General features: G+C 54.6%; 15 protein-coding genes across 15 annotated transcripts; 9 read left to right on the forward strand and 6 right to left on the reverse strand.

The window, feature by feature from the left end:
- Positions 1–248: 248 nt before the first annotated feature.
- On the forward strand, positions 249–1,875 carry LTR77_001511 (uncharacterized protein; the record flags this gene model as incomplete). Its single annotated transcript, XM_064798773.1, has 3 exons — positions 249–1,499; positions 1,557–1,615; positions 1,671–1,875. 3 exons carry the CDS (start codon positions 249–251, stop codon positions 1,873–1,875), a joined length of 1,515 nt encoding a protein of 504 aa, XP_064663100.1.
- A 199-nt stretch (positions 1,876–2,074) lies between these two features.
- On the reverse strand, positions 2,075–3,829 carry LTR77_001512 (uncharacterized protein; the record flags this gene model as incomplete). The annotated part of the gene is made up of 1 exon (XM_064798774.1): positions 2,075–3,829. One exon carries the CDS (start codon positions 3,827–3,829, stop codon positions 2,075–2,077), a length of 1,755 nt encoding a protein of 584 aa, XP_064663101.1.
- A 719-nt stretch (positions 3,830–4,548) lies between these two features.
- Positions 4,549–5,623, reverse strand: LTR77_001513 (uncharacterized protein; the record flags this gene model as incomplete). Its single annotated transcript, XM_064798775.1, has 2 exons — positions 4,549–5,247; positions 5,306–5,623. The coding sequence occupies 2 exons, from the start codon at positions 5,621–5,623 to the stop codon at positions 4,549–4,551; spliced, it is 1,017 nt and encodes a 338-aa protein (XP_064663102.1).
- A 1,222-nt stretch (positions 5,624–6,845) lies between these two features.
- Positions 6,846–7,332, forward strand: LTR77_001514 (uncharacterized protein; the record flags this gene model as incomplete). The annotated part of the gene is made up of 2 exons (XM_064798776.1): positions 6,846–7,148; positions 7,198–7,332. The coding sequence occupies 2 exons, from the start codon at positions 6,846–6,848 to the stop codon at positions 7,330–7,332; spliced, it is 438 nt and encodes a 145-aa protein (XP_064663103.1).
- A 38-nt stretch (positions 7,333–7,370) lies between these two features.
- LTR77_001515 (uncharacterized protein) lies at positions 7,371–8,340 on the forward strand (the record flags this gene model as incomplete). The annotated part of the gene is made up of 2 exons (XM_064798777.1): positions 7,371–7,404; positions 7,709–8,340. 2 exons carry the CDS (start codon positions 7,371–7,373, stop codon positions 8,338–8,340), a joined length of 666 nt encoding a protein of 221 aa, XP_064663104.1.
- A 524-nt stretch (positions 8,341–8,864) lies between these two features.
- On the forward strand, positions 8,865–10,374 carry LTR77_001516 (uncharacterized protein; the record flags this gene model as incomplete). Its single annotated transcript, XM_064798778.1, has 3 exons — positions 8,865–9,011; positions 9,063–9,594; positions 9,665–10,374. The coding sequence occupies 3 exons, from the start codon at positions 8,865–8,867 to the stop codon at positions 10,372–10,374; spliced, it is 1,389 nt and encodes a 462-aa protein (XP_064663105.1).
- Positions 10,375–11,904: 1,530 nt separating this feature from the next.
- LTR77_001517 (uncharacterized protein) lies at positions 11,905–13,337 on the forward strand (the record flags this gene model as incomplete). The annotated part of the gene is made up of 2 exons (XM_064798779.1): positions 11,905–12,815; positions 12,866–13,337. 2 exons carry the CDS (start codon positions 11,905–11,907, stop codon positions 13,335–13,337), a joined length of 1,383 nt encoding a protein of 460 aa, XP_064663106.1.
- A 750-nt stretch (positions 13,338–14,087) lies between these two features.
- Positions 14,088–15,255, reverse strand: LTR77_001518 (uncharacterized protein; the record flags this gene model as incomplete). Its single annotated transcript, XM_064798780.1, has 3 exons — positions 14,088–14,200; positions 14,269–15,145; positions 15,196–15,255. 3 exons carry the CDS (start codon positions 15,253–15,255, stop codon positions 14,088–14,090), a joined length of 1,050 nt encoding a protein of 349 aa, XP_064663107.1.
- Positions 15,256–16,132: 877 nt separating this feature from the next.
- On the reverse strand, positions 16,133–17,650 carry LTR77_001519 (uncharacterized protein; the record flags this gene model as incomplete). Its single annotated transcript, XM_064798781.1, has 1 exon — positions 16,133–17,650. The coding sequence occupies one exon, from the start codon at positions 17,648–17,650 to the stop codon at positions 16,133–16,135; it is 1,518 nt and encodes a 505-aa protein (XP_064663108.1).
- Positions 17,651–17,926: 276 nt separating this feature from the next.
- On the forward strand, positions 17,927–19,730 carry LTR77_001520 (uncharacterized protein; the record flags this gene model as incomplete). Its single annotated transcript, XM_064798782.1, has 2 exons — positions 17,927–19,371; positions 19,424–19,730. The coding sequence occupies 2 exons, from the start codon at positions 17,927–17,929 to the stop codon at positions 19,728–19,730; spliced, it is 1,752 nt and encodes a 583-aa protein (XP_064663109.1).
- A 545-nt stretch (positions 19,731–20,275) lies between these two features.
- Positions 20,276–20,908, forward strand: LTR77_001521 (uncharacterized protein; the record flags this gene model as incomplete). Its single annotated transcript, XM_064798783.1, has 1 exon — positions 20,276–20,908. One exon carries the CDS (start codon positions 20,276–20,278, stop codon positions 20,906–20,908), a length of 633 nt encoding a protein of 210 aa, XP_064663110.1.
- A 200-nt stretch (positions 20,909–21,108) lies between these two features.
- GRX3 (glutaredoxin) lies at positions 21,109–21,986 on the reverse strand (the record flags this gene model as incomplete). Its single annotated transcript, XM_064798784.1, has 2 exons — positions 21,109–21,177; positions 21,237–21,986. 2 exons carry the CDS (start codon positions 21,984–21,986, stop codon positions 21,109–21,111), a joined length of 819 nt encoding a protein of 272 aa, XP_064663111.1.
- Positions 21,987–22,250: 264 nt separating this feature from the next.
- Positions 22,251–23,314, forward strand: RPF2 (rRNA-binding ribosome biosynthesis protein rpf2; the record flags this gene model as incomplete). The annotated part of the gene is made up of 2 exons (XM_064798785.1): positions 22,251–23,024; positions 23,093–23,314. The coding sequence occupies 2 exons, from the start codon at positions 22,251–22,253 to the stop codon at positions 23,312–23,314; spliced, it is 996 nt and encodes a 331-aa protein (XP_064663112.1).
- A 1,053-nt stretch (positions 23,315–24,367) lies between these two features.
- Positions 24,368–25,907, forward strand: LTR77_001524 (uncharacterized protein; the record flags this gene model as incomplete). Its single annotated transcript, XM_064798786.1, has 4 exons — positions 24,368–24,610; positions 24,659–25,275; positions 25,334–25,449; positions 25,519–25,907. The coding sequence occupies 4 exons, from the start codon at positions 24,368–24,370 to the stop codon at positions 25,905–25,907; spliced, it is 1,365 nt and encodes a 454-aa protein (XP_064663113.1).
- A 335-nt stretch (positions 25,908–26,242) lies between these two features.
- Positions 26,243–27,576, reverse strand: LTR77_001525 (uncharacterized protein; the record flags this gene model as incomplete). The annotated part of the gene is given in 2 exon segments (XM_064798787.1): positions 26,243–26,278; positions 26,293–27,576. 2 exon segments carry the CDS (start codon positions 27,574–27,576, stop codon positions 26,243–26,245), a joined length of 1,320 nt encoding a protein of 439 aa, XP_064663114.1.
- Positions 27,577–27,602: the final 26 nt, after the last annotated feature.

The raw sequence follows: 27,602 nt of genomic DNA on the forward strand, positions 1-27,602 counted from the left end.
AGCCACTTGCGGGGCACCTCTCCTCCCCCACTCACGCCGTCGCGATTGTGGGTTAGTCGGTGCAGCGACTCTGAGGAATCTTCGGTGCAGTGGGCGAGTTTCGTCCTTGCTATAGACTTCCGGTTACCACGCCGGTACTGGGCTGAGGTGAGATGGCGAGGTGTATATGAGTATGCGTTGATCTTCACCATTCACTGCTACGGACGGCTCTCGTATCCTTCTTCCAGTATCCTTATCCATCCGGCAAGATGTTCCTATCCGTCCTCTTCACGCCCTGGGCCCTCCTGGCCCTCCCCTTCCTCTTCTTCCTCCTCCCCTACATTCGCAACTGGTCCATCCAAGGTGTCCCCGGCCCCTTCCTCGCCAAATTCACCAACCTCTGGTACATGTACGAATGCCGCCGCTGCCGCCGCTACCTTACCGTCCACAAATGCCACGAGAAGTACGGCAAACTGGTGCGAGTCACGCCGAACCAGGTCTCCATTGCCGACCCGGACGCTATCCCCGTCATCTACGGGCATGGAACGGGGTTCCTAAAGTCAGAGTACTACGATGCGTTCGTCTCGATCCAGCGCGGGCTGTTCAATACCCGGGACCGGACGGAACATACGAGGAAGCGCAAGACGGTGTCGCATACGTTTAGTGCAAAGAGCATTGGGCAGTTTGAGCAGTATATCCATCATAACCTGGAATTGTTGGCTTCGCAGTGGGATCGGTTTAGTAAAGAGGCGGATGGGGGGTTTTATAAGTTCGACGCACTGCATTGGTTCAATTATGTCGCATTCGATATTATCGGCGACTTGGCCTTTGGGGCGCCTTTTGGGATGTTAGAGAGGGGCGAGGATAAGGCGGAGGTGCAGTTGACGCCTGATTCGCCGCCGAAGACTGCTCCCGCGATTGAGGTGTTGAATCGGAGGGGAGAGGTTTCGAATGCGTTGGGGTGTATGCCGTGGCTGAAGCCGTACGCGAAGCATCTCCCGGATCCGTTCTTCAGCAAAGGAATCGAAGCCGTGCAGAACCTCGCTGGCATCGCCATCGCACGAGTCAACCAGCGGCTGGCGGCCGCAGAAAAGGGCGACATTGAGCGCGTGGATCTCCTCGCCCGCCTCATGGAAGGCAAAGACGAGAACGGCGAGAAACTCGGACAGGCCGAACTCACCGCCGAAGCCCTGACACAACTCATCGCCGGCTCGGACACGACGTCTAATACCTCGTGCGCGCTGCTCTACCACTGCCTCGCGCACCCGGAAGTCGTGAGGAAGCTGCAAGCAGAGCTCGACGAGGCGCTGCCGAGCAACGACGTCCCGACGTACGAGCAGGTGAAGGACCTGAAGTACATGGACATGGTTATCCAGGAGACGTTGAGGATTCATAGTACGTCTAGCCAAGGGCTGCCGAGGGTGGTGCCGCCGGGGGAGGGGGTGGAGTTGGCGGGTCATCATTTCCCGCAGGGGGTGGTGTTGAGTGTGCCGGCTTATGTTATGCATCATTCTAAGGAGGTGAGTATTCGAAATTAGACCTCCGGTATGAAGATTGCTGACAAGTTTGCGCTATAGATTTGGGGCCAAGATGCCGATGAGTTCCGCCCTGAGCGGTGGGAAAAGGTTACTGAGAAGTACGCCTCAACTCCTCTCTTCTTTCACCACTCGCCCATGCTGACTCCATCGCAGGCAAAAGCAAGCTTTCATCCCCTTCTCCTACGGCCCACGAGCTTGCGTCGGTCGCAACGTGGCGGAGATGGAGCTCGCTCTGATCGTCTCGACGGTCTTCCGACGATACGAGTTTGAGCTGTATCAGGACCACCTGGAGACGAGAGAAGGGTTCTTGCGGAAGCCGTTGGGGCTGAAGGTTGGCATGAGGAAGCGGAAGGCGTAGAGGGTTGCGCTGAGTTGTAGATGTGAGATGACCTGTCGATATGGGACTGCTGTGCAGTGGAGAGTTGATTATTGAGCAAGGCGTTATGATCTATGGATGATCTGGTTGTTGATATGATCTTGTACAGCTGTAGCTATCTCTCTTCCGCGCGGAAGCTCTTCTATCTTCTATTGCTATGTGTACAGATTTTACTACTACATCATTCATCATCATCTCGTGTCGATGTTCGCCGATCCTCTGCTGGAACAGGCACCACCTCGCTCTCTTCCTTCGCAGCACGCCACCCAGTTCCAGCCTGGACAAACACCGTGAGCAACGCCAATCCCGCTCCCGCTAGGAACAACGTCCTAAGCGCATCTTCATAGCCACGTATAGCAACTTCTCTCTCCGCGCCGCCCAATTGCTCGACCAAGGCAGGCGAGCCCAGCAGTCTTCGGACTAAATCTTCTCTGTGTCGCAGACCTTCCTCAGCGAAGCCGTCCGTGAGCGAAGTATACAACTTCCGCTGGAAGAGCCCGCCACCGATCGCAGAGCCGAAGGAGCCAGCGAAGCCTCTGAAAGTAGCTAGTAGCGAGGTGGCGATATAGTGCGTGCTGCTCGGTGTCAGATGAAGGAGATGTGCAAGGTTGTAGTTTAGCGCCGCTCCAGTAACCGCTCCGCAAGCAAACACCACGAGCACATACAGCACTGGGCTAGAGAGCTCCGTCGACAAAGCGGCCAACGCCACGAGTGTGACAGGGAATAGAGCATAGACCACAACCGACGGAATGTAGAACGATCCCTTCCGCCTGATGTGTAACCAGCCCACCATCAGCCCGCCGATGGCGAAGCCGCCATTAGTGGGGATGAGGATGCTGCCGGCTGTCGCAGGCGTCCATTGGCGGACGGCAAGGGCGTAGGTCGGGGCGTAGAAAAGGACCGACCAGCGCGCCATCATATACCCTACAGTCCCGAGGCAGGTGAGTAGGAGGCCGCGAGATTTGAGAAGCGCAATGGGGATGACTGGATCTGAGGCCAGGTACACCTCGTTCAGGACGAACGTGACCAGAACGACTGCTGAGAGTATGATGGGCAAGATTGGAATCTTGTGTGGCGAGGAGAGGGCGAAGAGCAGTAGGACGATGGATGCTGTTAGCGTGAGGGCACCGAAGTAGTCCAGTCGAGCAAGGCGTTGCCACACGTTGCTTTCTTCATCGCTGACTTCTTTCTTGCCGCTCGTGAAGTCGCTAGGGATGGCGAGAAGTAACAGCGTGCCTCCAACGAGTGCAATTGGTGCCTGCATCCAGAACAGCGCTCGCCACCCGATCGGACCTAGTAATGCGCCTGCAGCTGTCGCTCCGACAGCGACACCACAGGTGTAGCCAGAGTTCAGCACGCCTATCGCTAGGCCCCTGTTCTTCGAGCCCGTGAGCTCAAGCACGATGATGATGGAGATGGTGAAGATGCCGCTAGCCCCGACACCAGTCAAACTTCTCCCGGCGATGAAGGTTTCGAAGGAATTGGCAACGCTGCTCAGCAGACTTCCTATCGCGAGCACCACCGTGGAAGCGAAGATGCAGACGCGCGGACTGAAAACTGACGCCAGTTTGCCGTTGAGTGGACCCAGCGCGCTCATGGCGATGAGGTAGGCGGAGGTGAACCATGTCGTCTTCTCGAAGGCGTCTAGCTCGCCGGCGATAGCGCTTTGGGTGGTGGTGAGAAGCGAGATGTTTGTTGCTTGGAGGAAGATGAGGAAGCCTAGTGCGAGCGTGACAACGATACCACGGATCCAGGTGAGGGATTGATTGGGGCCTGTGTGGCCATCACTTGGTGGCGAGCTCTGGGCTTGATCAGCGTCGAGTGCTTCCGGGGCTGCGTTGGAGGTTGCCGGTGGTGGGGGGTGCTTGAGGAGCGGTGTTCTCTCATCGGATAGCCTTTTCGAGTGGCCGTTCAGGTGCGCTTCGTCTTCCGGCATGCCGCGTGGTAGTTCGATCCAAGCGGTGCAAGGCTTGCTGGGATCACGTTTGAGAGTTCAAAGTCCAGTCTGAGATGGTATCTAGTCCATCACCTAGTTGAAGATCGTCCTGGTCGTGATGAATGGATCCTTGGTCAACGTAAAGCCAGTATGTCTCGGTTGGTATCCTTCTAGTACCCAGTAGTTCCGTCCAATGCGCCTGTGTACCCAGCGCCGCACCAGTCTCCGTAGATAACACGACCAAGAAAGCACAACAGATGAAAGCAAGATGGAATTGATAAGACACAGAGATATCGATGACTGCAACTGCAAAGATTACCAATCGTCGGCGATGGCGGCACTCAACGCCAAGAAAGCATCAACATCGCGGCAAGACACGAGGTCACGCTCCTGTCCTCTACCATCTGTCAATACCTATCGCACTTCCGTTGTGTCGACCTGTCTTGCAAACATAGTTGAGTGTCTCAGAGCCAGCGCAATGGTCACCGTTTGGTCGTGCTGCGTTGTCACCAAGCAGAGTCTGGTAGTCAAAGGAAGTCAGGTCATTTAACAGGCGATTGCAAAAGTTAGCAAGCGAAGTTGAGACCCAACACTGAGAAGAGAATGCAACTATCGTATCTATGCCTATCCACATCCTTTACCAGCACCGGGAGAATGCTATTACCACCCGGTGAAAGCACAGATATGCCACAGACATCAGACAACACCATGCAGCGCTGTCAAGATGCCTGCCCTGCACGCTTCTCCTCATCAGAGAATTCGGGGCACATGCCAATATCATCGTATTCTGCCTGGCTTGTTTCCTTTGGCACCTCGAGCTCACGGTCGTCGGGTGCATCCTTGGATGGCGGAAGTTTGGATTTGTCGTGCGGGTCGCCCTGCACTGCCTTGAGCGTCTCCCAGAGCTGGCCGACCTCTTCAATAGAGTCAGATGGAGGTGGTACCTCTCCGTTGAGGATTGAGGTGCACTTCACGTCTTCGACGCCATAGAATCGCTCGTTCTCGCTAGAGCGTTCCACGATGACGGTCCCCTTCACTTGCACGCCCATGTACAGCCCTCGACCCTTTGTATACGTCAAGACCGGCGCCTGACGTTTGTGAACTTCAGAACCGACAATGGCACCGCCACCGAGGGGGCCTGCGGCAACACCGACTTCACCACCCATAGTGGTGCGTGCTTTAAGGAAGCCATCCATGCCGTCGTCGTTTTCGATCACGCAAACGCAGTCGTATATGTCGGCGCCAGCTTGAAAGCCCATACCTAGAGCTGTGATAACAATCCCAGATGGAGGCGACCATTTGCCGTCTGGTTGCTTAGCCACGATGATACCGCTTCCTCCAGATCTCGAGGACAAGAAGCCGGTTCGGATGACGGTGAAGATGGCTAGTCCTTTACACTCGCGAATGACCTTGTCCCTCTTAGCAAATGTTGCTTTACCATCTCAGCAACACTGGAATGTATTACACAACACTCACTTCAGTCGGGATCTTCATGAGCTGTATTTCCGTAACATCGACATTACTTCCCCCGAGGTCTTTAGCGTCCTGTGCCGTGAATCCATCGATGCAGAAGCTTCGCAGTATTCGAGCAGCTTTCTGCGATTCGCGGTCGAGGGAAGTTGGCCAGAAAGTCTCTGCGCCTATTTTGTTGGTGGCCTTTTCAAGAGAAGGGTCGCCAACGCGATTCCACCAGTCTTTGCTGCGCAGCTTCGTTTTCGACCATGCTTCTTTCGTTGAGGTTTGAACGCGACCACTCGTTTCTTTCGTCGAAGACTGGATGCGTTCGGTCGTCATGGTGGGTTGCTTGAACTCCTCCAGCTTCTCGTACCTGAAGGACGTGTTTTGAGAAGTGGTAAGAGTATGGAACGTAGATCTAAGGTACTTTCAATGTAGTATGCTCACAGACTTCACTCATAAACCTACCGCCTATGATCAAGGTTCCATCCTCATTCACACACGATTTCGCAGCAGCCCCTCGCTGCACATCCTCCAAGGCGGATCTCGCGGCGTCCTGGGAGCTTCGATTGTTCAAGCTAGGCAATCATCATCACCTTTCTGATTAGCCGTTCCACTGCCGTGTGATCAGGGGACGGATATCATCCTCCAATGGGTAATTTTCTGTGAACGCTCGGTCGTCACAACCAGCTGTTCGGCTTCAGCGTGGAATGGTGGAAGGACGAGAAGAGAGTTGCGCCTCCAGGAATACGGCCGGTAAACAATGTCTTCCGAGATCACGTGCTGACAGGGGAACATGCAACTTGTTTCTTACTCCAGTTCTTCGACCACGACTCATTATATGCTCAAGACAAACACGGCTGATCAACACCTACTTAACATCGCCGCCATGAGCTACAATCCTGGAGGGATCTCAGTCGGCCGCTCCGTTCAATCTACAGCTCCCGATCTATGGCGATGAGCGATAGTCGAACATCCGCTGGACAACCACGGTTGCAGGATCCCTGATTCCACACAATGTCAGGTGGTTGGAACGGACAATCTGGAGACCCTCCAAAGTTCATCTTTGCAAGAATGGATCATCGCTCTCTAGACGCCTTCGCACGTGACTTGCTTAATCGGGAAGAGGTGATTCCACCCTTGGTCGTGGAGGATTCGGGTCCAAGCTGGCACTTAGGACGAGGGGAAGGCTGTGTGTTGATTCCACAACATACACACTCCGAAGGCCACCTTGGAAAGAGACCACAGCCTGCGACACCTCCTGGTAGGCCGGCCTTCGCAATTGCAAATCATGCCTTCCCGGCAACAGCCAGCGCGTGGGTCAATTCCCTTGAGCAGGCGTCCTTCAATCACCAGTACCGTAGCCACCGATGGGATGCTATGTCCGGACGGAATGGGCCATCTCTCGAAAGGTGCCGTGGTTCCGGAGACATGGATATAAGAGACCTTCGAGTCGCTGAAATCCAGAAGGGCAGCATTCCAGTTTATCCACTACCATTCTCTCTTCAAGCGTCGTCAGCTCTTTGACTACGACCGACCACTCGCTTCATCTTGATCTACAATGCAGGGTCTCACTCTGCTCCTAGGAGCGTTGCTATCGTCAGCCTGCTTCGCCTTCCCTTCTGGACAGCATGGTCTTGGTGGGAGCAAAGGGGGAAAAGCGGTGTACTTCCTCCGTGTCGACCCTGCCGGAGGCTCTGTCGTTGCGATCGATGTTGGTGGGAAAGGCAAGCTCAAGGATCGAACGAGCGTTACCAGCACCAATGGCATGGGACTACAATCCCAGAATGCTACGGATCCGGACTTGGCTCCAGTCCCCTTCGACCCACTCCAAGGCCAGTCGTCGGTGGTTGTCAGTGATGATGTGAGTATGGCTATTCACGAGCGACGCCGACAGAGCTAACACCAGATAGTATCTCTTCACGGTCAATTCGGGCTCCAATACTGCCGTGATGTTTGAGATCGATCCGACCGACCCACTCAAGCTTACCAGTAGGTCCTTCGCCTGCAAGAAAAGTCTCGACAGAAATGCTGATGATGCTTTCTAGTGGTTGGAGGTCCTGTGCCTACCCTTGGAGAGTTCGCTATGGCCGTTGCATATTCATCCAAGCACCAAAAAGGTAAGCACACAGCCACTCCACCATGACCAAAACGCTCGCTCATCATATCTTTAGCTTGTGTACTCAATGGAGGAGCAATCAATGGCGTTGCCTGTTTTTGTGTCCACCCTGAGCGAGGCCTAGTGCCCGATGGCATGGGTCTGCGGGAATTCGGCTACTCTTCTACCACACCTGTTCAGCTTGGTGGTCGCGCAGGATCCGGCAAGTCATTCACATCGTCCTGTTAGGCTCAAACCACCCATATACGGCCTTCCTGATTCACCGTATCAGACACCTGCTGACAGGTTTCCTTACGCGCGCACAGGTTCTGATCTGCAATTCTCCATTGATTCAACCAAGCTCATCAGCGTCTTCAAAGGCCGCAACAAGCCCACCACGACCCTGGCCCACATCTCCGTCTTTGACGTTGACGAGACTGGCGAAGTTGCAGCCACTGCCACCGACAACAGGGTCGATCCCATCCAGATACCGTTCGGCTTTGCGTTCAACGGAAACAACCCGGAACAGTTCTACATCACCGAAGCGTCATTCGGAGGCGTCCTTGTCTCGCTGGACTATGCGACAAACAAAGTGTCCGCCCTCGAAGTCGTCAACTCGACATCCTTCGCAGCGAGCTGTTGGGCCGTGTGGTCGTCCATCACCGATACCTACTACGACATCAACTCCGTCACTCCGAGTGTAGGCAAGATTGACTCTACCGGCATGCTCGAGGGGTTCATCAAGTACGACAAAAGCTTGGAAGGAGGGTTTGATGCGGTACTGGATGGCGAGAAGCTTTACATGCTGACGGGGCCTGCGAACGTGATCATTGTCATCAACGTACGCACTGGCAAAGTGCTGCAGAAGTTCGAATACGGCACTATGGAGGACAGGCCTTTCTGGACGGGGATGGCGATGTATCCGGCTAATCCGTTGTTGAGTGGTGGGATGGCTTAGGTATGATTCTTGCCCGTCGTTCTACTGACGGATGTACCTATGTACCTGTTAGTACCTCGCCAGAGATATGCCGATGCTTAGGAAAGGCAGTTGGGGTCTGTTTTCGCAGAATACTCGGTCATCGGATCTTCCAACCATAAGCTCGACTTCCACCTTCCTCATTTGTCTCTCACCACCGTCTAGGAACCTGCTGCATCATCCGTGCGGGGTGAGATCGTGGACATGCACGAAAACACAGCTACCGGCTTCCCCCATGACGGCACGCACCTTAACGGCTCCCGCCACGGATGAGCTGCTCGTGAATTGCACGGCAATAAGAAGAGCTTCGTGAAGCCTCCATTGCATTCTTCCATTTCTAATTTATCAATCATTGCCTACTTCTTAACTTTCTCTAGTGGGACAATCGGTTGATTGTTTACGCAGATAAGAACGGCTCACCATCTTCGTTTTGCAATACGCAATACTGCCAAATTTGACAAGTCGACAACACTAACTGAGTGCCTGCGGTACACATCCACCTCAACATGCCCACAAACGACTTGCACGTCGGTATCGTGGGTGCTGGCATTGGCGGTGTACTCTGCTCAATCGCTATCGTGCGAGCTGGTGGGAGAGTCACTATCCTAGAGGCGGCACAGCAGCTCGGCGAGATTGGCGCTGGCATACAGATGGTTAGTCATCACCTTCCATATCGCCTTGGATAACACTGATATATCACCCAGACTCCCAATGTCTCCCGACTGCTGATACGCTACGGAATCGACAAAGTCATCGGCAACGACCTCGTCCGATTCAGCGAACTCAACATGCGACGCAAAGACGGCACCAAAATCGGCTACACCAAGATCCAGCGGGTCGAAGAAGCCACCGGATCACCTTGGTGGCTTGTCCATCGCCACCACCTGCACAACGGTCTTGTTGAGGTCGCACGGCAAAGTGGTGTCGAGATCTTGATTGACAGCAGAGTCTCGAAGCTTGATCGACTGCAGACTGGCAAAGTTGCAGTCGAGACGGAGAAGGGTCGGGAGTTTGAGTTTGATCTTGTCATCGGTTCTGATGGCGTTCAATCGATTGTACGAAGGACTTTGTTTCCAGAGGTGAAACCTCGGCCACCAACGGGGAACTGTGCGTTTCGAGCTATTGTGCCGTATGAGGAGGTTCGGAAAGATCCATTGACGAGAGAACTTGTTGAAGATGAGAATGGGAACTTGATTAAGACGATGGAGGTGTGGATGGCTCCTACGGGATATATCAGTGAGTTGTCACATAGATGTTAGGACGTGCCCTTGCTGACTCGACGTCTCAGTCTCTTATCCAATATCAGACGCAAAAGACTTCAACATGGTCTTGAGTCATTTCCGGGACCCGCCGGTGGATACTGTCTGTCCTGTCGACCTCGAAGAAGTCCGACGACAGTACGATGGCTACGACCCCAGGATCCGGCGAATCATCGAGAAGATACCACCTGGTGTGTCTCGATGGCCGTTACTCGTCACAGGCCCGCTTGAATCTTGGTCGAGCCCAGAGAAGAACATTGTCCTGCTCGGAGATGCAGCGCACTCCATGACCAACCACATGGCTCAAGGAGCTGCGACATCGATGGAAGATGGCGCATTCCTCGCCCGATGTCTCAGTCTGGTGATTGGTGGCAAAGCGACGGTTGGAGATGCCGTCACTCTCTACGAGAAGGGCAGGATGCCCAAGGCCAGCTACAAGCAGCAGGTGTCCTTCCTAAACGGCTGGATCTGGCACCTACCGGATGGACCCGCGCAGGAAGCTCGGGACAAGGAGATGGAGCCAGAATTGCGAGGCGAGGTACCCATGAGGAGTCCGAACCTTTACGGTGATCCTGGATGTGTGCAAGAGTGCTATGGGTATGATGCCGAGAAACACGCCGACTTTGAGATATCGGCTTTCTTAAACGACGGACGAGCCGTAAGGGATGGTGCGGCGATTCAGCAGGAGCGGGCTGATCAGATTGCCAATTGGTTCCTGCCAGATGGAGAGCATTACAAGATTGCGTCAAGGTTGTAGTACGGCCATGAGCAGTGTGTGACGGAAGGATTTGGTTCATGCAGGCGGATAAGACAGGTTGTACGGCCGCACCAAGCAACGGCGCGTGTGAGAATCGCGCAAAACATCTCATCATTGCGCCAAAATATATTGAAGTCCGTGCGGTACAAAATCACACAGATATTCGTGTATGCCTGCAACAATTGGACTGGGCTGAAGTTCGCCAAGTGTGCTCAAAGATGCATTGCGTTGGGGAGCGAGTAATGATGTTGTCGGATGTTAGGACGAAGAAGGAACAGTAGTCCAATTGTTCGTCATCTCGACAGAAGACCGACACCGGTTGATGTGTTGTCATTCGCGTCATCTGAAACTCACGAACAACATGAAGGCAAAGAAGGCAACCTTAATGCAATCTACTCCAGCCGCCGGTGCCTCGCTTCGGGGCGGTGCCGTGCTTGTGTGGGGGCTGAGTTTGAATAGTCTCCAATTCCAACACCCCCAACATGCAAGTTTGACCTTCTCGCGTCGTTGCAAAGTACATGTACACAATCCTAAGGCATAACACGGACCAATGGCGGTGGACCAAGTGCATTATCATGGCGTTCGACCGGTCATGCTCTCGACCGCGGATGCACACATTAGAGGCCGCCAGCTCAGGGTGACACAGGGCGACCTCAGCGCTGTCGATGAGACAAGCTTCCTGCCGACATCCCGTGGGACGAACCACGCTGAGCTCGGCCTCGATCGATCCAATGTGCCTCGAGCTAGTGCCTGGACTGGTCCGCCGCTGGGCGAAGTGCACATGCAAGCCGCTTCCCGTTACGTTGCCTGCGTAGAATGGTGCGTTGCGCTAATCATGCTGCTCGAGGGGCACACCCGCAATCTCCCACAGCTCGCGAGAAGACACAGAGCCCTGGATGCAAAGGGCATCGCCAGACGCCACCGTCCCGTTCTTTGGATATGCCCCTGGTCAAGCACATCCCGATCGAGAGCAAGCGAGCAATCAGCGAGCTCTATTCGCCCGCTGCGCGTATGACCCTCACCGGAATGGGTGCACGAGCCCACTGATCGCCTGCTTGCGAGACAGGATCAACCGACTGCGTGGGCTGCTGGACGAATGCGGCTCTGCAGACACAATATGCCTGGAAGGTCGCACTCGTTGCACATAAACCCGTCGCCTGCGGATGGTTTTGCCAATGTCTGTTCGTTCACACGAACATAATTGTCGACGGCACTGCATACTCGAGCCACCTTTTGTACCTATACCTTATCCTTGACTCCGCCTTCACCACTCAAAACGACAACCATTCTATTGATACTTTGCGTGGAGGCATTGTTTGCTTTGCTTCGCCGCGCACCGCCCGCTCTTGTGCGTCCTCGAATCACCGTCGCGATATGGTGAAGTTTTGACTTTCTTTCAACGATTCCAACTATCGCATAAGAACACATTGGTGTACATCACACTCCTCCCATTGAGAGCTCAGCAACAACAGACCGCCTTCGTTTGCTGACGCGACACTCAACGTGCCCTCGACGAATCGCACCATCACAATGGACTACATCAACAACGACGTCTATCGTGAACAACGTACCTGGGGAACGTTTGGCTTGTATGATTCAGAGGAGTGGCAGCTTGGTCCAACGATTGATCACCGCAACGCACATCCTGCGGACATCGCTTTCGGGGCATACCCTATCGCGCCTGTGGACCGCTACGTCTTCGAGCCCCATGGACCTTGGTCTTACGTTCGGGAGCCGTTACACCTACCACCAATGCTCCAGGAACCGGCCGGGTGCCAACAACTACCACCGCTGGCTACGTACAGTAGCCACGACCAGCAACGCATGTCGTCACCAAGCAACAGTGGACCCTCTTCGGCCGACCTGAGCAGCGCATGGAGCGACAGACATAGCACTCCATTGTCCTCACCCGGTCCCAGTGCTGCGGAGTACTCGCCTCACTCCGCCTATCTCGATGCGATGCCACCGTCTTTCGGTGGCGGCCTCTTCGGAAGTCCCCTTGAGACCACCGTGACGCCCTTCGCGTTGCATGGCATTCAATTTGCGCACGATAGTCAGCCAAATCAGATCGTGTTCGACGATGGCCACAACTACTTCAACCAGGTTCCAGAAGAAGGGTATCAGCCGCAAGACAGAGAGATGGACGCGCACAACGATGCAAGCACCGCTCCACCAGCTGCCTCCCGTCCACGTTCCATTCGTCCCGAGTCGCCCAACATCCACAGACGCCGGACTTCCTCGAGTCGTGTAGCGACGTCTCCGACCTCGTCCTCGAAAGTCGCGAAGAGACCAAACACGCCGAGAAAGACTTCGTCGTCAAGCGCGAAGGCCTCAAGCAAGCAACAAGCGACCGTCGACGCGGCAGCGAACCGACCCTTTTTGTGCGCATTGGCACGGTACGAATGTACGTCAGCATTCGGGTCCAAGAATGAATGGAAGCGGTAGGTGTACCGTCGTCCCTGTATAATGCTTTCGATCTAACACAGCACAGGCACGTCTTTACCCAACACATGCGCCCCGGTCGCTGGTGCTGCGACATGTGCGACAAGAAAGACGGACTGAACACTTTCAACCGCAAGGATCTGTTCCTCCAACACGTCAAGCGTATGCACACGGATGTCACCGAGAACAAGAAAGAGACACCCAAGTCTTCAGGATCACGGTCTCCCAAGAAAGCTCCCCAGGGCTGCGAGGGCACCGCAATTGCGAATCGATGTTATCAGAAGATTCGATCGCTGCCTGAGAAGAGTGGGTGCAGCTTCTGCAAATGCTCTTTCCGCAGCTGGGACGAGCGCATGGAGCATATCGGGCAACACATGGAGGTAGTCAAGAAGGAGGGCAGAGATCCTGTCGACCCCAGCGCCTGGAAGGACGACTACGATCTGCATGACTATCTGGTGGAAGAAGGCATCGTTGAGGAAGATGACAGGAATCGCTGGGTTCTTGCTGATGCATCGAGGTAGCTGGCACTGGATTAGAGACTGTCATGGCTGGATTTCTTACTAGTGGGAAGGCGTTTGTGGTTCTTGGTAATGTAATGATCCATGATATGATACCCGTATGAGCGAATGGACAGTCCTGAACCATCTCCTTCTCCCGCTTCCACTGTTCACTCCCACGTCCCCGCAATAGATACCAACGCAAGCCACTGTCCCGTCAATCCGCTACACCACGGAAGCCATCCGACGCAAGCTGATCATCTGCGACTTCAAGCAGGGGCAAGCGAATGCTGCAGCTATTCTTGTTCCATGATCGTCAAATGATCGTCAAACAACCTGGAGCTAGGGCAGCGGGGACGATCGTTCCGTCCGCACAACCACAGCATTGGGCATCGGTCCAGGCGAAGTGGCGCTTTGGTGGCTTTCAAATAGCTGAGAATGACTTTCGCCCTGACAGACACCTTTGGGCCCCCGCGGACTTAGAGGATGGACGAGAAGGTAGGGAGGTAACTATTGAGGGATCGCTTGTTGCAGCCTCAGATTGTGGAAAATGAAGAGTTCGAACAATGAACACCGTCAACGCTCGCTTGGTTGGACTGGCCTGGACTGCCTCAACTGCTGCAAGACAATGCATTCGATCTTATCGCCGCGGTGCTCGGCACAGTGACCATCCTCTCGTCCGATCTGCCGCTGGAGTATCTGAACTGAGCCTGCACCAGCCGTGCCCATGCCACAGCAGTTCCACCTAGCTCTATTCGTCCCTGTGGTCCTTCCTCAAGCGGCAGGAACCATTGCGCCCAGACCTTGCTCGGGCGAGATCTGCTTCTTCAGCAACCAGCCGACGCCCGTCATGACATCCGCTACGGCCTTGTTCGAGATCTCTAGGCCTGCATGTGGAGATGTGGGGTTAGCGAGTGTCTCACCTCGAACCGATACGTGGTCTGGCTCGACTCACCTGGAAAGAACGCAAAATGGCCGTGGGGGCAGCCGGGGTAGAAGTTGATGCGAGTCTCGACTCCGGCTTCCTTCAGCATCTCGTCGTAGATCAATGCGTCGTCTCGCAGCGGGTCGAGACCATCTGCCTGGAGGAAAGTCGGAGGGATCTTCTCCAGCGGAACTTCCTTGTTGAGGACCGGATACCGTAACGCCGAAGTCGAGTCCGACTCGAGGTGCGTCTTGATGGCTTCCATCGCAGATGCAGATAGAATCGGAGCATCCTTGTTATGCTCCAAGGAAAGGAAGTACGGCTTGAACTTCTCTGGAACCGAGTCTGCGTCCATTAGGGATGGCACGCACAGCCATTGTCCAGTGACCGGATGAGCAAACTTTTCACTGATCGATGCCAATGTGCTGACAGCCGCCAAGTTGCCGCCGGCGCTGATGCCAGACATGAGAAAGCCTTTCGACGGGTCGGCGTGAAGCTCACTCGCGTGCTCAGCGATCCATTTAACACTGTCGATACTGTCATGCCAGCTGGCCGGGAATTTGTACTCCGGTCCCAGCCGATATGAGACGCAGACAGTGACGGCACCGAACAGTCGAGCCCAGGCGCGAGCAAATGGAGTGCCTGCTTCCATGTCGCCGCCAACGAAGCCTCCACCGAAGAAGAACACGATCAGCGGGCTGCCAGCTGCCGGGGTCGTTGCTGGCCTGGCGATCTTTATCGTGCTTTGGAAGCCATCCCGCATTGGAATATCCTTGTACACTTCGATGATGGAGGACTCAGGCGGGCCGAGCAAATCTTGAGATTGCTGCGACATTGCCGCCATGATGGCTTTCATTCCTGAAGCATTGTTCCAATCGATCGGAGGCGCAGGATTGTTCTTGGCGAACTGTTCGTCTGTCAGTACAATCCAGTCCCTTCGTGCGGGCCTGTTCTAACCTCCTCTATACTTGGGTCGATGATCGACGACTTCTTCAGTGTCTCAACGTCCAACAGCATCGTGACGGTCCTGGAGGGGCGATTCGGGTGTGCTTGCTGATAGATGAAATGAGTATTTGTTGGAGTTTCCGACAATGAGATCAGTCTGAGTAGAGAGGATGCGGAATGAGAACAAGGCTCACTGGAAGATTATATACACGACAGCAGTCTTTCTCCTACGGATGCGACTGAAGGATCCAGCTGAACTCCGCCATCGCGAAGTGTATGCGGCATACGGTGCTTACCACTGCCTTGCATCTTTGTCTCATGCGAAGTCCGGTGTAATTGGTGTACTTGCATCCCGACGACCAGCACTCGCGCGATAGTATCCGAAGGCAGGGTAAGCATCAATCCCAATCTCGAAGACGGGCTGGTATTCGCGATGTTCAGCCCGAGTTTCCGTACGCAAACAAACAGTACAGCCAATAGCAAACGACGGAGGACATGACAAGACTAGTAGCGAATACGCCGAATGCATTGCGGTCAAGTCTGGCGATTGTTACGAGGGAACATGTGACCTACGTGCTTGGTTATGGTTCGCTTTAGCATTTTCTCTCGGCCGACGGACGAATTCGAATGCGAGAGGCGCGCTTAATAACGCGGGATTTCCGGGCTGCCTCCGCCTGCAGCAAAGACCAACGTCCTCGAGGCATCGCCAGTGTTTCTGCCTGCGGATTCGATATCGGGCTAGATTCCGCAAGACCGGCATCGTTGAAGCCGCTCGCCAGAACATTCAGCCCGCAGTTCGATGAAATACGTAACAGCTTGTCTCCAAGAAAAGCACCCGAAAACTGACATTGAAAGAGCATGCCGGCTTTGATGGTCTGACTGAAAGTGGTGCACGTCTTGCTACGCATTCGTCATTCAAACCTCGTAAGCTGCCTCGAGAGCAGCACCATCAGAGCTGGCGACCTCTCATTCGAATGACCACCTCTCCACCTCCGTCAATCCATTCCAGCCCCATCTTCCTGGTCTGCGCAACGCTCGCCGTATAGAGCATATGGTAGATGTGCTTAACCACCTCACCCCAGCAGTATAACTCGATGGTACCCAAACAGCCAATCGCGGGCTCACGAGAGCACCATACGCCCCATCCAAGACTACCGTCGCCAATCCACCTTTCCAGGAACTTCCAGAATTTCAGCTGCCGTTCGATGGTCCACTTGGGATCGTTTGCTGGCACTTTGATAAGCCAGTGGCCTCGTTCTAGAGCTCGAAGCTCACGAGTCACCAAGACTGGCCTGAAGCAATCGGTGATGTCCTCTGATTCAGCGAGTTGTCGCAGGCCGCTGGTGATATGGGTCGTGTAGTTGTCGAGCGCTGGCTCCGGAGCCGGCGGGATGATGCTCGTTGAAAGTTCATCTAACGGGCCCGGGAGGTTCTTCGGCTGACCAAACGTCTCGAATATTGGACCTCGGGCGTGTTCAAGCTTAGAGTTATCGCCACAACGAAGCTGTGCGGACTTGCGGTCTGCCCCGTCACTTTGTTGTGGCGCTGTTGACACGGCTCTCGGAGGCGCTGTTGCTGGTACGGCTGAGCCATGGCTACCATCCGACAGTTGTGCGGCTCCTTGCGGGATAGACGGCGTCTGCTCAACCCGAGGTCCAGGGTCGCTGGCCGAGCGCTGTGAAAGTAGAGCTCTAGCTTTCGAATGGTCGGAAGTAACGTCGGTGAGAGAGTAAGTTGTGGGCAGCTCAGATGTGCTTTGATTTCCGTCGGCCGATGCTTGAGATCGAACATCGCGAGCTTGCGGAGGCGCTGATGCACGTTCCGCAGAGATGTTCTCAGCCTGATCGACGCGACGGTCATTGTCAAATGCAGGGACATTGACATTGCTTCGCATATGGTAGTGGGTCTTTGCTCTCTTCGCACGCGAAGCGCGATCAAGATGCGGTGACTTCAGGTACGATGAGTCTGTGCGATCACTTTTGTCTCCGCTTTGAGATGGTTCGTGACTGGAAGCTTCCGCCCGTCCTTCTCTAGATCGGGTTTCAGGCCACGCAGACTGCGCAGCGAGCCCTTGACCTTCACAGGTCCAGCTTCCTCGAGTGGCATGGTCCTCTTCGACTGTGGCAGGTGCTGTAACGTAGATCGACCGCTGAGCCTCCGGCAAGACGAGAGAAGAAGTCAAAAGCTGGCTGTCAAGTGCTGTATACGCCAATTGGGTTTCGTCCAAGAAGGTAGTTGTATCGTACTGAGCTTCTTGATGCTCAGGCTGATTGTCGTCCTGCTCGAAGGCGTCCAAAGCCAGCGGGAGCTTTTTCTCAGCGCAGTTGTCGTCAATGCATATGAGATTTACGCTGGCTGTCCCGTCGTAAAGGTGAACATAAGCCTCTGCCTGCGCTCTGTAACGATCATCGTCCTCTCGGCCTGAAGGCGCACCAGCGTGGACCAGAAGCTCGACCTTCTGAATCATGCCAGTGGATCGTATATAGCATCACGGCCATCGTCGATATGCTTGGGTAGTAAGGGGTGCCTACTGATGCTCATCGGGCGCGACCAATCTATCTTTTGGGTTGATGTGAAGTCGAGGTGAGATTGACACCAAGTGATCGAAATGTGTTGTGGTTGCGATCGGCGAGTCAGCAAGAGCGGGATCGGCCGCCCCTGCCCCACATCGAAATCTTGGCTTTCACCAAATTACTCTTCACATCAACCACCACCTATCTTCTGCTGAACATCACACACAATCATGGCGCCATCACTACTCGAGATCATCGAGACACTGCCGACGGGCGACACATGGGGTCCTCCTACTACCACCGAGACGACCTTGAATGGCGTTCCGTACGCCCCATTCTCCAAGGGCGACAAGCTGGGTCGCATGGCGGACTGGACTGCCGAAGGCAAGGAGCGTGAACGAGGAGGCCGGCAACAGTATCAGTCACGGTATAGAGACCAAATCTACGGCGCTGGCGGACCCGGTGGCCTGCAGACGGTGTTCAACATCGAGGGCCAAAACGAGGAAAACACCTTCTCGCTTGTGGACCGCTCCACACAATCGACCCGAGGCCGTGGCTTTGGTGGCCGAGGCAGCGCGGTCTTCAGAGGCAGGGGCCAACGAGGACAACAGAACCAGCGCGGCGGCAGAGGGACGTTCCAGCGAGTTGGTGGACGAGGTGGCCAGCAGGGGTACGATCCGCGTGGTGGTCGCGGCGGCAGAGGCGGGAGGAGGTTCGGCTGGAAAGATTACGACAAGCCACAGCGAAACCGAGAAGCGTCCGTACAACCAAAGGATACCTGGCGCATGCTTGAGGAGATTGACTTCAACCGTCTCTCCAAGCTCAACCTGGACACTGGCGAAGGCGAGGATCTGGATGACTACGGCTTCCTGCACTACTACGACCGCTCCTTCGACAAGCAGCCGGGGGCTGCAACCTCTGTGCGCAAGCTCCAGATGCTGGACCGCGCGGCATACAATGTCAGCACCTCGTCAGACCCGGTCATCCAAGAACTTGCGGAGAAAGATGAGGCTACCATCTTTGCCACCGACAACATTCTTTCCATGCTCATGTGCTCTCCTCGTAGCGTGTACAGCTGGGACATCGTCATCTTGAAGCAAGGCAACAAGATCTACATTGACAAGCGCGACGGCTCTTCCATCGACATGGTTACGGTCAACGAGAATGCCGCCGATGCTCCGCTCGAGATCAGCGAAGGCAACAAAGACCAGATTAACAGTCCCGGCGCGCTCAAGGAAGAAGCTACGCACATCAACAACGTCTTCCCGTCGCAAGTCGTGATTGAGAGCGAGACCGGCAAGCATGAGATGAACAATGAGCATCCCTTCTACAACCCCGAGCAGGAGACCGATCCGCCAGCTTCGAAAGCCTACAAATACCGTCGCTTCGATCTCTCTCTCGAAGCCGATGCAGAGCCCTTGCACCTCGTTGTGCGCTCAGAGTTGGATGCTGTCGTCAAGAACAACATCAGCGGAGAAGACCAGTTCCTCACCATCAAAGCTCTCAACGAGTTCGACAACAAGGCTCAGGGCTCCGGAGGCGCGCTCGACTGGCGCACCAAGCTGGCTAGTCAGAGGGGTGCAGTGGTTGCTACCGAGATGAAAAACAACTCCTGCAAGCTCGCGCGATGGACCGTACAAGCCATCCTCGCGAAGGCCGATCTGATGAAGCTTGGGTAAGTCTGCTTTTCTCACGTATCATTGGATGAATACTAACAATGTGTACAGCTTCATCTCTCGTGCCACGCCGAAGAACACATCTGACCACGTCATCCTCGGCGTGCTCGGGTATAAGCCACGCGAGTTTGCGTCGCAGATGAACCTCAACCTCAACAACGGATGGGCCATCGTGCGTACGTTCGTCGACATGGTGATGAAGGCGGAGGCGACAGAGGGCAAGTTCGTCCTGGTCAAGGATCCGAACAAGCCTACGATCCGTCTGTATCAGGTTCCGATGAGCACTTTCGAGGAGGACGAAGGGGAGGATGATGGCATTGGTATGGGAAAGGTTGATGAGGATGGGGAGCAGGAGTAATGACCATCAGTAACGTACAGTGATTGTGCGGCTGCCAGAGTATCACCGTTAACACAAGCGTTGCACGGCTATACTGCACGAACGTAGATTTCTAGAACACATAACACATGCTGTGTGGCTCCACTGTCTCATCGTGGCCACACTTCCCCAATCCGGCAATATCTTCCTGCTCACGTTTTCAACGACCCGTTCAACGGCCCGCTCCCCAAACGGCGTCAAACTCTCCTCCAAAAGCTTGCTTGGATTTCGCGAGTCGCGATTCTGCTTCAAGCAAACCCTTCCAGCGAGGTGTGTAGCCGCACGCTCGTGGAAAGCAGACAAGTGAGGATTGCCGCTCCCTTGGGGCAAGATGCGCACTGCATTAAAAAGATGCAGGATCGACGTGTGCGGGGCGAGCAATATTCGTGTAAGAGCTCACTAAGGTATCGGTGAGATGATTCTCGAGGTCTTTGCAGCTGTCTGTTTTCTTGCTATCGTTACTGTTCAGTCGCCTTCTGTTGCTCGTTACATCAATCTCTCATAAAAGCCGGAATACGATCAGGAAGATGTCGAACCTTGCAATCACCAACAACGACAATCGAGCAGACTCGAAGAGAGATTCTTCTTCATCTCGCCCTGGCAGACTATGTACGAACCACGAGCAGCGGCGGATCAACCAAGACCCTTACGGCGGCGACGGCTTCGATGTGCTTCTATGCGACTGTTTTGCGGCAGAGGACGAAGATGATGATGTGCTCAATAACTTCGACTTCGAGAGCTTCCTTGCCAAATTCTCTAACGCGGAACTTCAGGACGAACTGCTTAGGGGCCAGTTCTTCGCGGAAGGTGGCACAGTGAAGGACAGCTCAGCAGTCCGACGCCTCACGCAAGTCCAGGAGCATCTACAAGTGCCCGACCCAGATGCCAGAGACGGCGACTCAACGGTTTCGCATGCAGGGCGCCAGCCCAATGATGGACGCTGGCATGAAGAGCTACCCATTCATCCGTCTTCCAGAGAGGCGCTGGGCAGATGGGTCGAGAGTCTGGAGGCGGGAAAGTTGGATAAATCGAAACGGGCTGCTGGTTTAAGCAACGCGCAAGTAATGTTCCAGCCGGAGCAGGAGGCGAATCCTCCGCCGCTGCCATGGGAGCCGGGAACGGTGCAGGGCGGGCATTGTGGGTTTCCTTGCTGGCCGTAAATCGAAGGGTATCGGCGGGCGGTGGCACGGGACTGCATGTGTCGGCGTTGGTTGCGTCTTGTTGTAAGCGAATGTGCACAAAAGCGTCAGGCGTGGAGCACGGAGTTGAGCGCGGCTCATGTGGTATCATAAGATTTATTACTTTAATCATAGCATGCATACAGTGCTGGCAGTCGCTGGAAGCAAGACAATCGGTTGCACTATGCCTTCTGCGCATGTACTGAATAGTCCTTCAAGAACTCAGCGTCGTTCTCGAACTCTTCTTTCAACTGTTCCCATCGTGTTAGTAAATAGCTCCTGTACATCTTTCCAAGTTTGCATGACTTACGATATCGAGGCCACCAACGAGCTCTCCACCCACATAGACCTGCGGGAACGTAGGCCAGTCCGAGAAAGCCTTCAATCCCTGCCTCACATCGTCATCCGCCAGGATATTGAAGAATCCATATCGTACACCCTTCTCTCTGAGTAGAGCCACGGTCTGTCTGCTGAATCCACACTGTGGCGCTGACGGTGTGCCCTTCATGAACAGCATGACTGGCGCGGCCTTGACAAGTGTGCCCAGCCGCTCGTCCAGATCCTCCTCCGATTGTTGCTCTGTTGTTGAAGGTGTGTCGCCGTTCGTATGCACCGCTGAATCCGCTGCACTCTGTGAAGGTGGCGGCTTGGTGACTGTCTGCGCCGGTGGTAGACCTGCCTTATTCGCCTTCCCTGCTCCCTCGGTCGCAACGTGCTTCTCCACTGCGCTCCTCACCCTGCCCGCATCCGTGCCGGTAACACTCTCCACCACCTTGCCATCCTTCTGCAGCACCACTAAGGGCACCTGCGAGACGTCGTATTGCTCGCTGATATCGCTCACTTCCTCTGCGTCCAGGCTTATGAATGATATCGAAGGTGGCGAGGTCTGCGAGTAGGTGGAGGCGAGTGTCGAGAGGATGGTGCTCATCTGTTTGCATGGCTCGGCCCAGGGTGCATGGAAGTAGATGACTGCAAGAGATGAGGACGGGAGGGAGGAGATGTGCTCGTTGAAGGCGTCTTCGGTCGGGATGGGCGTAACGGCGCAAGGTTGGCCTGCCATAATTGAGGATATTGTCGGTCGCGCGGTTTGATTATGACTTTTGCGATGTCGATGAGGTGTAAGTTGTAGTTTACGGCGCGGATGAGAGTCTCGAACTTTTTACACATGAATTGTAATCACATGACGACATGCCGAAGTCGGCTTCTCTTATTTGTCTTGGCAGACAAGTCCTACAGCTTCCTCTTTGGGAAATTTAGCAAAAAGGTCCTCGCTCAAGCAAGCTCTTCCACCGCATTCACCACGCAGGATACCACGACCGCCAACATGCTACCAATACGAGAGATCAAGCCCAAGAACGCGCGGACGAAACGCTTCCTCGACAACAAGGCGCCACAGCAGAATGAGAACGCACGACAAACTCTTTTCCTCCGCTATACCTCGACCTCAGAGATCACCAACCTCTTGACGACCGACCTATGCTCGCTCAAGAAGCCACTCTCCCTCAAGTTCAACAAGAAGAACTCAATCCACCCCTTTGAAGATGCGAGCAGTCTCGAGTTCTTCTCCGAGAAGAACGATGCCAGTCTCGTGGTCTACTCTTCCACCTCGAAGAAGAGGCCGCACTGTCTGACACTGGTACGGTTCTTTGGCTACAAGGTGCTAGATATTCTAGAATTACTTGTACAGGAAGACACAATGCGGACGATGTCACAATTCAAGAACGGCACGGCGAGGGTAGGCCTGAAGCCTCTACTTTCGTTCTCTGGCTCGGCATTCGAATCGCCCACCGCGAATGCGTACACGCTTGCGAAGAGCATTTTCACGGATATGTTCAAGGGCGAGGATGTGTCTAATGTGGATGTCGAGGGATTGCAGTACATGATGCACTTTTCAGTGGACGAGGAGGAGCAGGAAAATGTGAAGCCGATGATTCACTTACGGTGCTACCTTCTGAGGACGAAGAGGGCGCCAAACTCGACTTTGCCGAAGGTGGATGTGGAAGAGATGGGCCCAAGGGCTGATTTCAGGGTGGGAAGGGTGCAGGAGGCGGATCCGGAGATGTGGAAGGAGGCGATGAAGAAGCCGAAGTCGCAAGAAGTGCGTTTTGCCTTTCATCTCCTTTTGCGCTATGTTTCTGCAGAAATACTAACGGTGTCCTGCTTCAGGCCAAGACGAAGAAGAATATTGAGACAGACATCATCGGCGACAAGGTCGGACGGATCCACGTCGGCAAGCAGGATCTATCTGCTTTACAGACCCGCAAGATGAAAGGCCTCAAGCGGAGTCGAGACGTGGCGGACGACGAAGACGCCTTCACCGGCGCCGACGATGGCATCTTGTTTGTGCCTGAGGGTGGCGGTGATAAGAGAGTCAGGATGGAAGAGTGAAGAACGTGTGACGGGAGAGATGATTGCTTCGATTGACAGCATGGCTTAGCGCGGCGTTCTGGTCTGATGGAATGGCACTGTGTGCTGCGGTGATGCTGTGCACTGTATGGCCGAAGGAGTATTCCTTGTTCAGCTTACGTCAATTCAGCTTCTTTTTGTACTGCGTCCGGATCGCCTCAAGGCAAGCTATTCGGACTTGGTGCTTAGGCGGACTCGATAACAGACCCACGAGCCACAAGGACGTCTCGCGTTACCAACGATTGCGGAACGTACGACTTGATCACCAGCGTCAAGTCTCGTGACAGCGGGTCTGTGCATATCGAGCGCACCGTGTGACCCGGACACGGAGCCAACCTCGGATTGCCAGACTGCCGTGACAACCACCACTTTCTTCCCATCTTGCGAACAGCGACATCGTACAGCACATTACGTCGCTGAGTGGGGAGCGATGAGTGACGTGTTGGTAACACACGTGACGGGTGTGTGACTGGCGTTCGAAGCATTGGTAGGTCTACTTAGGCATTTCAGATCCATTCATGCTGCTTGTTCTCCCTGCTTAACTTTCGGTTGCCTCTACTCTTACACATTCATTAGAAGATCATCATCAGCAATGGCAGAAACCTCTTGGGGTCCTTCTCAAGATGATCCATCAATGAGCTTCCGCTTGCCGACACCCTGCGTCTTCCAAGTGGACAAGGTACTGAAAGAGATCGAGAACTCAAACGGTAACACTTTCTGCGATATCAAGGCGGCGTATCGGGGAAATCTTTGGTCGAATGGAAAGGAATCCCGACTTTTGACAAAGTCGTTCTGCAATTGGCGAGATGATAATGCATGTGCCTCTTCTTTTGTTTCCTGCTCCCGCTGACGAGTCTCCTATGGAAGTCTTCAACGAATCTCAGACTCCATCACGACAAGGCGACGTTCCCGAAGCCTGTAGATCCACCAATTTATTCGCAACAGCCATTGCGCAAACCACTGTCTCCGGCTCGGGCTGATATGCTAGTGTGAGCATACTGTTCCAATGTCGACCGCTTCGTCAGGATTCTTCATATGCCCAAGGTTCTAAAGGGAATCTGGAATCACCCAGTGGACAAGGACTGGGATGTCCAGCATTACGCTATATTCCACCTCGCCGTGCTAAGTCTCACCGACAAAGCTTGTGAGGACGAGCTTGGGGCTCCGAGAAAGATCCTGCTTGAGCAATACAGAGCTGAAGTATCGCAAGGCCTGAACAAACTCGAAATCCATGCTACCTGCACGACCAGCACAATGCAAACGCTCCTGCTGTTCACTGTAAGTCAACCCCCGTGGCGTATCAATCCTTTACTATTACTCCTAGAGAGCTACTTCGCCTTTACGGGCCGCATAGTCCGCACGAGTCACCTTGTCGCTACAGCGGTGCACGCTGCGCAGCGCATGGGACTTCACAGAGATGGCGAGGGCTCCGAATGTGTTTCTCTGTGGGACGTCGAGCTCCGACGTCGCCTGTGGCACTATTTGGTGCTCCTCGACACCTTCTGCGTCAGCAATAGCGGTTACGGCAGTACGATCCCACCAGGTTCTGCCGACACCCAGCTACCCGTCAATGCTGATGATGGTTCATGGGACTTTCCGACGCCCCTGGCAGAGCCCGGGTTTACCCAAATGACATTGGCCCTCGTCCAGTACGAAGCTGCAGCCCTTCTACGAGCTGTATATCGGTTCAACGTACCCTACAGCAAAAAAGACCACAAATATGCGGAGTTCCACAATCAGTTCCGGGAACACACGTGGGCTGCTATTCAACAAGCGTACTTCCAAGAGCTCGTCGACGAGAACACAGGTGAAAGCCAGTCAGCAGATATCTCGCTGATGACAATGCTCGCCGATGCCATGATCCAAAGAATACGCTACACACAGTTCATCCATCTGGCAGCGAGGAATCCATGCAATGGCAACCCCTGTGGACTCAACCATGCGTGAGCTTTCTCCGACATAGCGCAATCTCAAGGCAGACTCTAACCAACATCTCTCTAGGATCATGGACCTCGTACTGCAATTCTGCGAAAGTGCCCAGGACGTGATGGCGACGCACGGCACATACCGCCTCGACTGGATCATCCTCCCTATTCTCTCCACTTTCCCCCTGGCTTGTGAGTTAGATTCGGTCACATGAAACGACGGCGACACTCCACCACCAGGAGAAGATGCTGCCAACGCAGCCGGGAAGGCGAAGGTTGCACGGAACATCATCAACGAGGCCCTTCGCGAGCTAGTAAAAGATCAAGACACCGATCACGACGAGAGTGCGTTCCCGCCCGGGATCAACCTGCCCTATCAGTGTCTGAAGCACAATTGCACTGCCAACGCTACCTTAATGGCGCGTCTGGAGAAGCTGCGCTTTGGCATCACGCACCGTCAGAAAGCAGAAGATACACTTAACGACTCGAAAGTCCTAGCCCTTCGGCAACGCAAGCACTCACAAAGGAATGGTTGCAATGATCAGGAGCGGTGGCATAATCCTGAGCTGTGGAAGGAGATCGGTTTGAGGCAAGGCACCGTCATGAGGACTACCTTCCTGGATCAAGGTTTGCCTCCAGCATGGCGGTAGAAATACTTGACCCAATTTTCGGAAGAGATGAGTGGCACTGGGTGTGTATTCAAAGTCATCGGCTCAAAATACGTTGCGATGAGATCGTCTTCCCAATGAAACCACCGGCTACCATTGAGCCTGCTGTTGGTACCTGTTTACCATGGTGATTTTTGAAGTAAACACCAGATTTATTCTTCGTGGTATTGATGGGCACAGCGCCGACCTATGGTTGGGATGGGTTGACTCTAGGGTTGAAGGCGATAGTTGAAGGCGATAATTACCATTTCGCTGGGACATATGATAGAACATTGATTATCTCACAACGAGCCTTTCTAGTCTTGCCCTCCGCAGTCTCACAGCCCCATAGTTACCTCGAACACCTCCCACAACTACACACACACACCTCCCCCTTCTCCACGACCGCCACCTTCTCCATCGCCTGATCCCACCCCTTCTTAAACCCCCTCCTCTCCACCATCCGATCCTCATACAGCCTCTCATCACTAAAATCCTCCATATCCCACACACCACACCACCGTCGAGAATCCCCCGAGCGCCGTCTGCTCCCACCACCCCTGTACGCACTGCGCGAAGGCATGCGCGAGTCCACAGCCTCGCGTTCAGCGACTCTCATGCCGTCCTCGTGGCCGCGAACATAGGATCTTAAGATGTCGCTGCTTGCGATCGTTGAGGCGCGGTTGGAGCTGATGATGCTTGGTGCGACTGAGCGCGCTCGCGCTTTTCCAGCTGAATGAATAAGTTGAGGTTGCTGTTGCGGTCCTGGGACGAACGTAGCGTGTTCCGACGCTCGTGTCTGCTCACTAGCGCTACTGTACGCGCTCGACCGCATCCTCCCGAACCCCATCGGCTGCATCACGTGGGGTTGTCGTTGCGGACCCCTGACAAAGGAAGCGTAAATGGGCGCTTCTTCCGACGTAGACACACTCCCTTGCGCAATCGAGCGCGTTCTCCCGAGCCCAGCAGTATACACCACCTCCGCCTGCCGCTGCGGTCCGGTCGCAGTGTTGAGATCCAAAGCCGCCAGCTGCGAAGCCGTGAATCTGCGCATATCTGGACGGTGGACCGTATGCGGTGGTTGATGCGGCCCGTTCATGAACTCGGAGAATGATGCCGGGAATTCCGGTTGTCTTGCGACAGCTCGCGGCGCCTTCGAGTCCTTCCTTCCAAACCCCATAGCACGTGTCGTACGGGGCCATCGTTGGGGTTTGCCGCTGCGGTTGTCGTGTGTTTGTCCTCTGTGAGAACCAGCGGGTCTCCCGCTCCCTGCAGTCTGCTCCATCTGATGTCGCTCCAGCGACCTGGCCACAAACTCGGAATGCGAGATTGGAGACTCCAATCCAGGATGATCATTCCGGTCATCCTCACTCGTCCTGAACCATTCCGTGGCTTGCGGGAAGTACCTGCAACGGATGTACCGGGAGAGATGGGATGGGATCTCGACGATTTTGGCTGTGCGACCGTCGACGTATGTGATGCCTCCTGGGCTTCTGACACCTTCGGCGTTGTCGACGTAAGATTTCGGTTCTTTGCTGCAGCGGCGACGGCACCAGAAGCGGAGTTTTGAGGACCATCGGCCGGTTTTGCGCTCGTCGCTGGTGGATGCCTCGTTGAAGGGGTAGGGTCTACGGGATGGCGCTGTATGCGCGGTAGGTGGCACGAATACCATTCTTGCGGTTTCTTCGAGGATTGCGA

The sequence above is a fragment of the Saxophila tyrrhenica genome, assembly GCF_035928015.1.
Source record: "Saxophila tyrrhenica strain CCFEE 5935 chromosome Unknown scaffold_2, whole genome shotgun sequence".
NCBI lineage: Eukaryota > Fungi > Ascomycota > Dothideomycetes > Mycosphaerellales > Extremaceae > Saxophila > Saxophila tyrrhenica.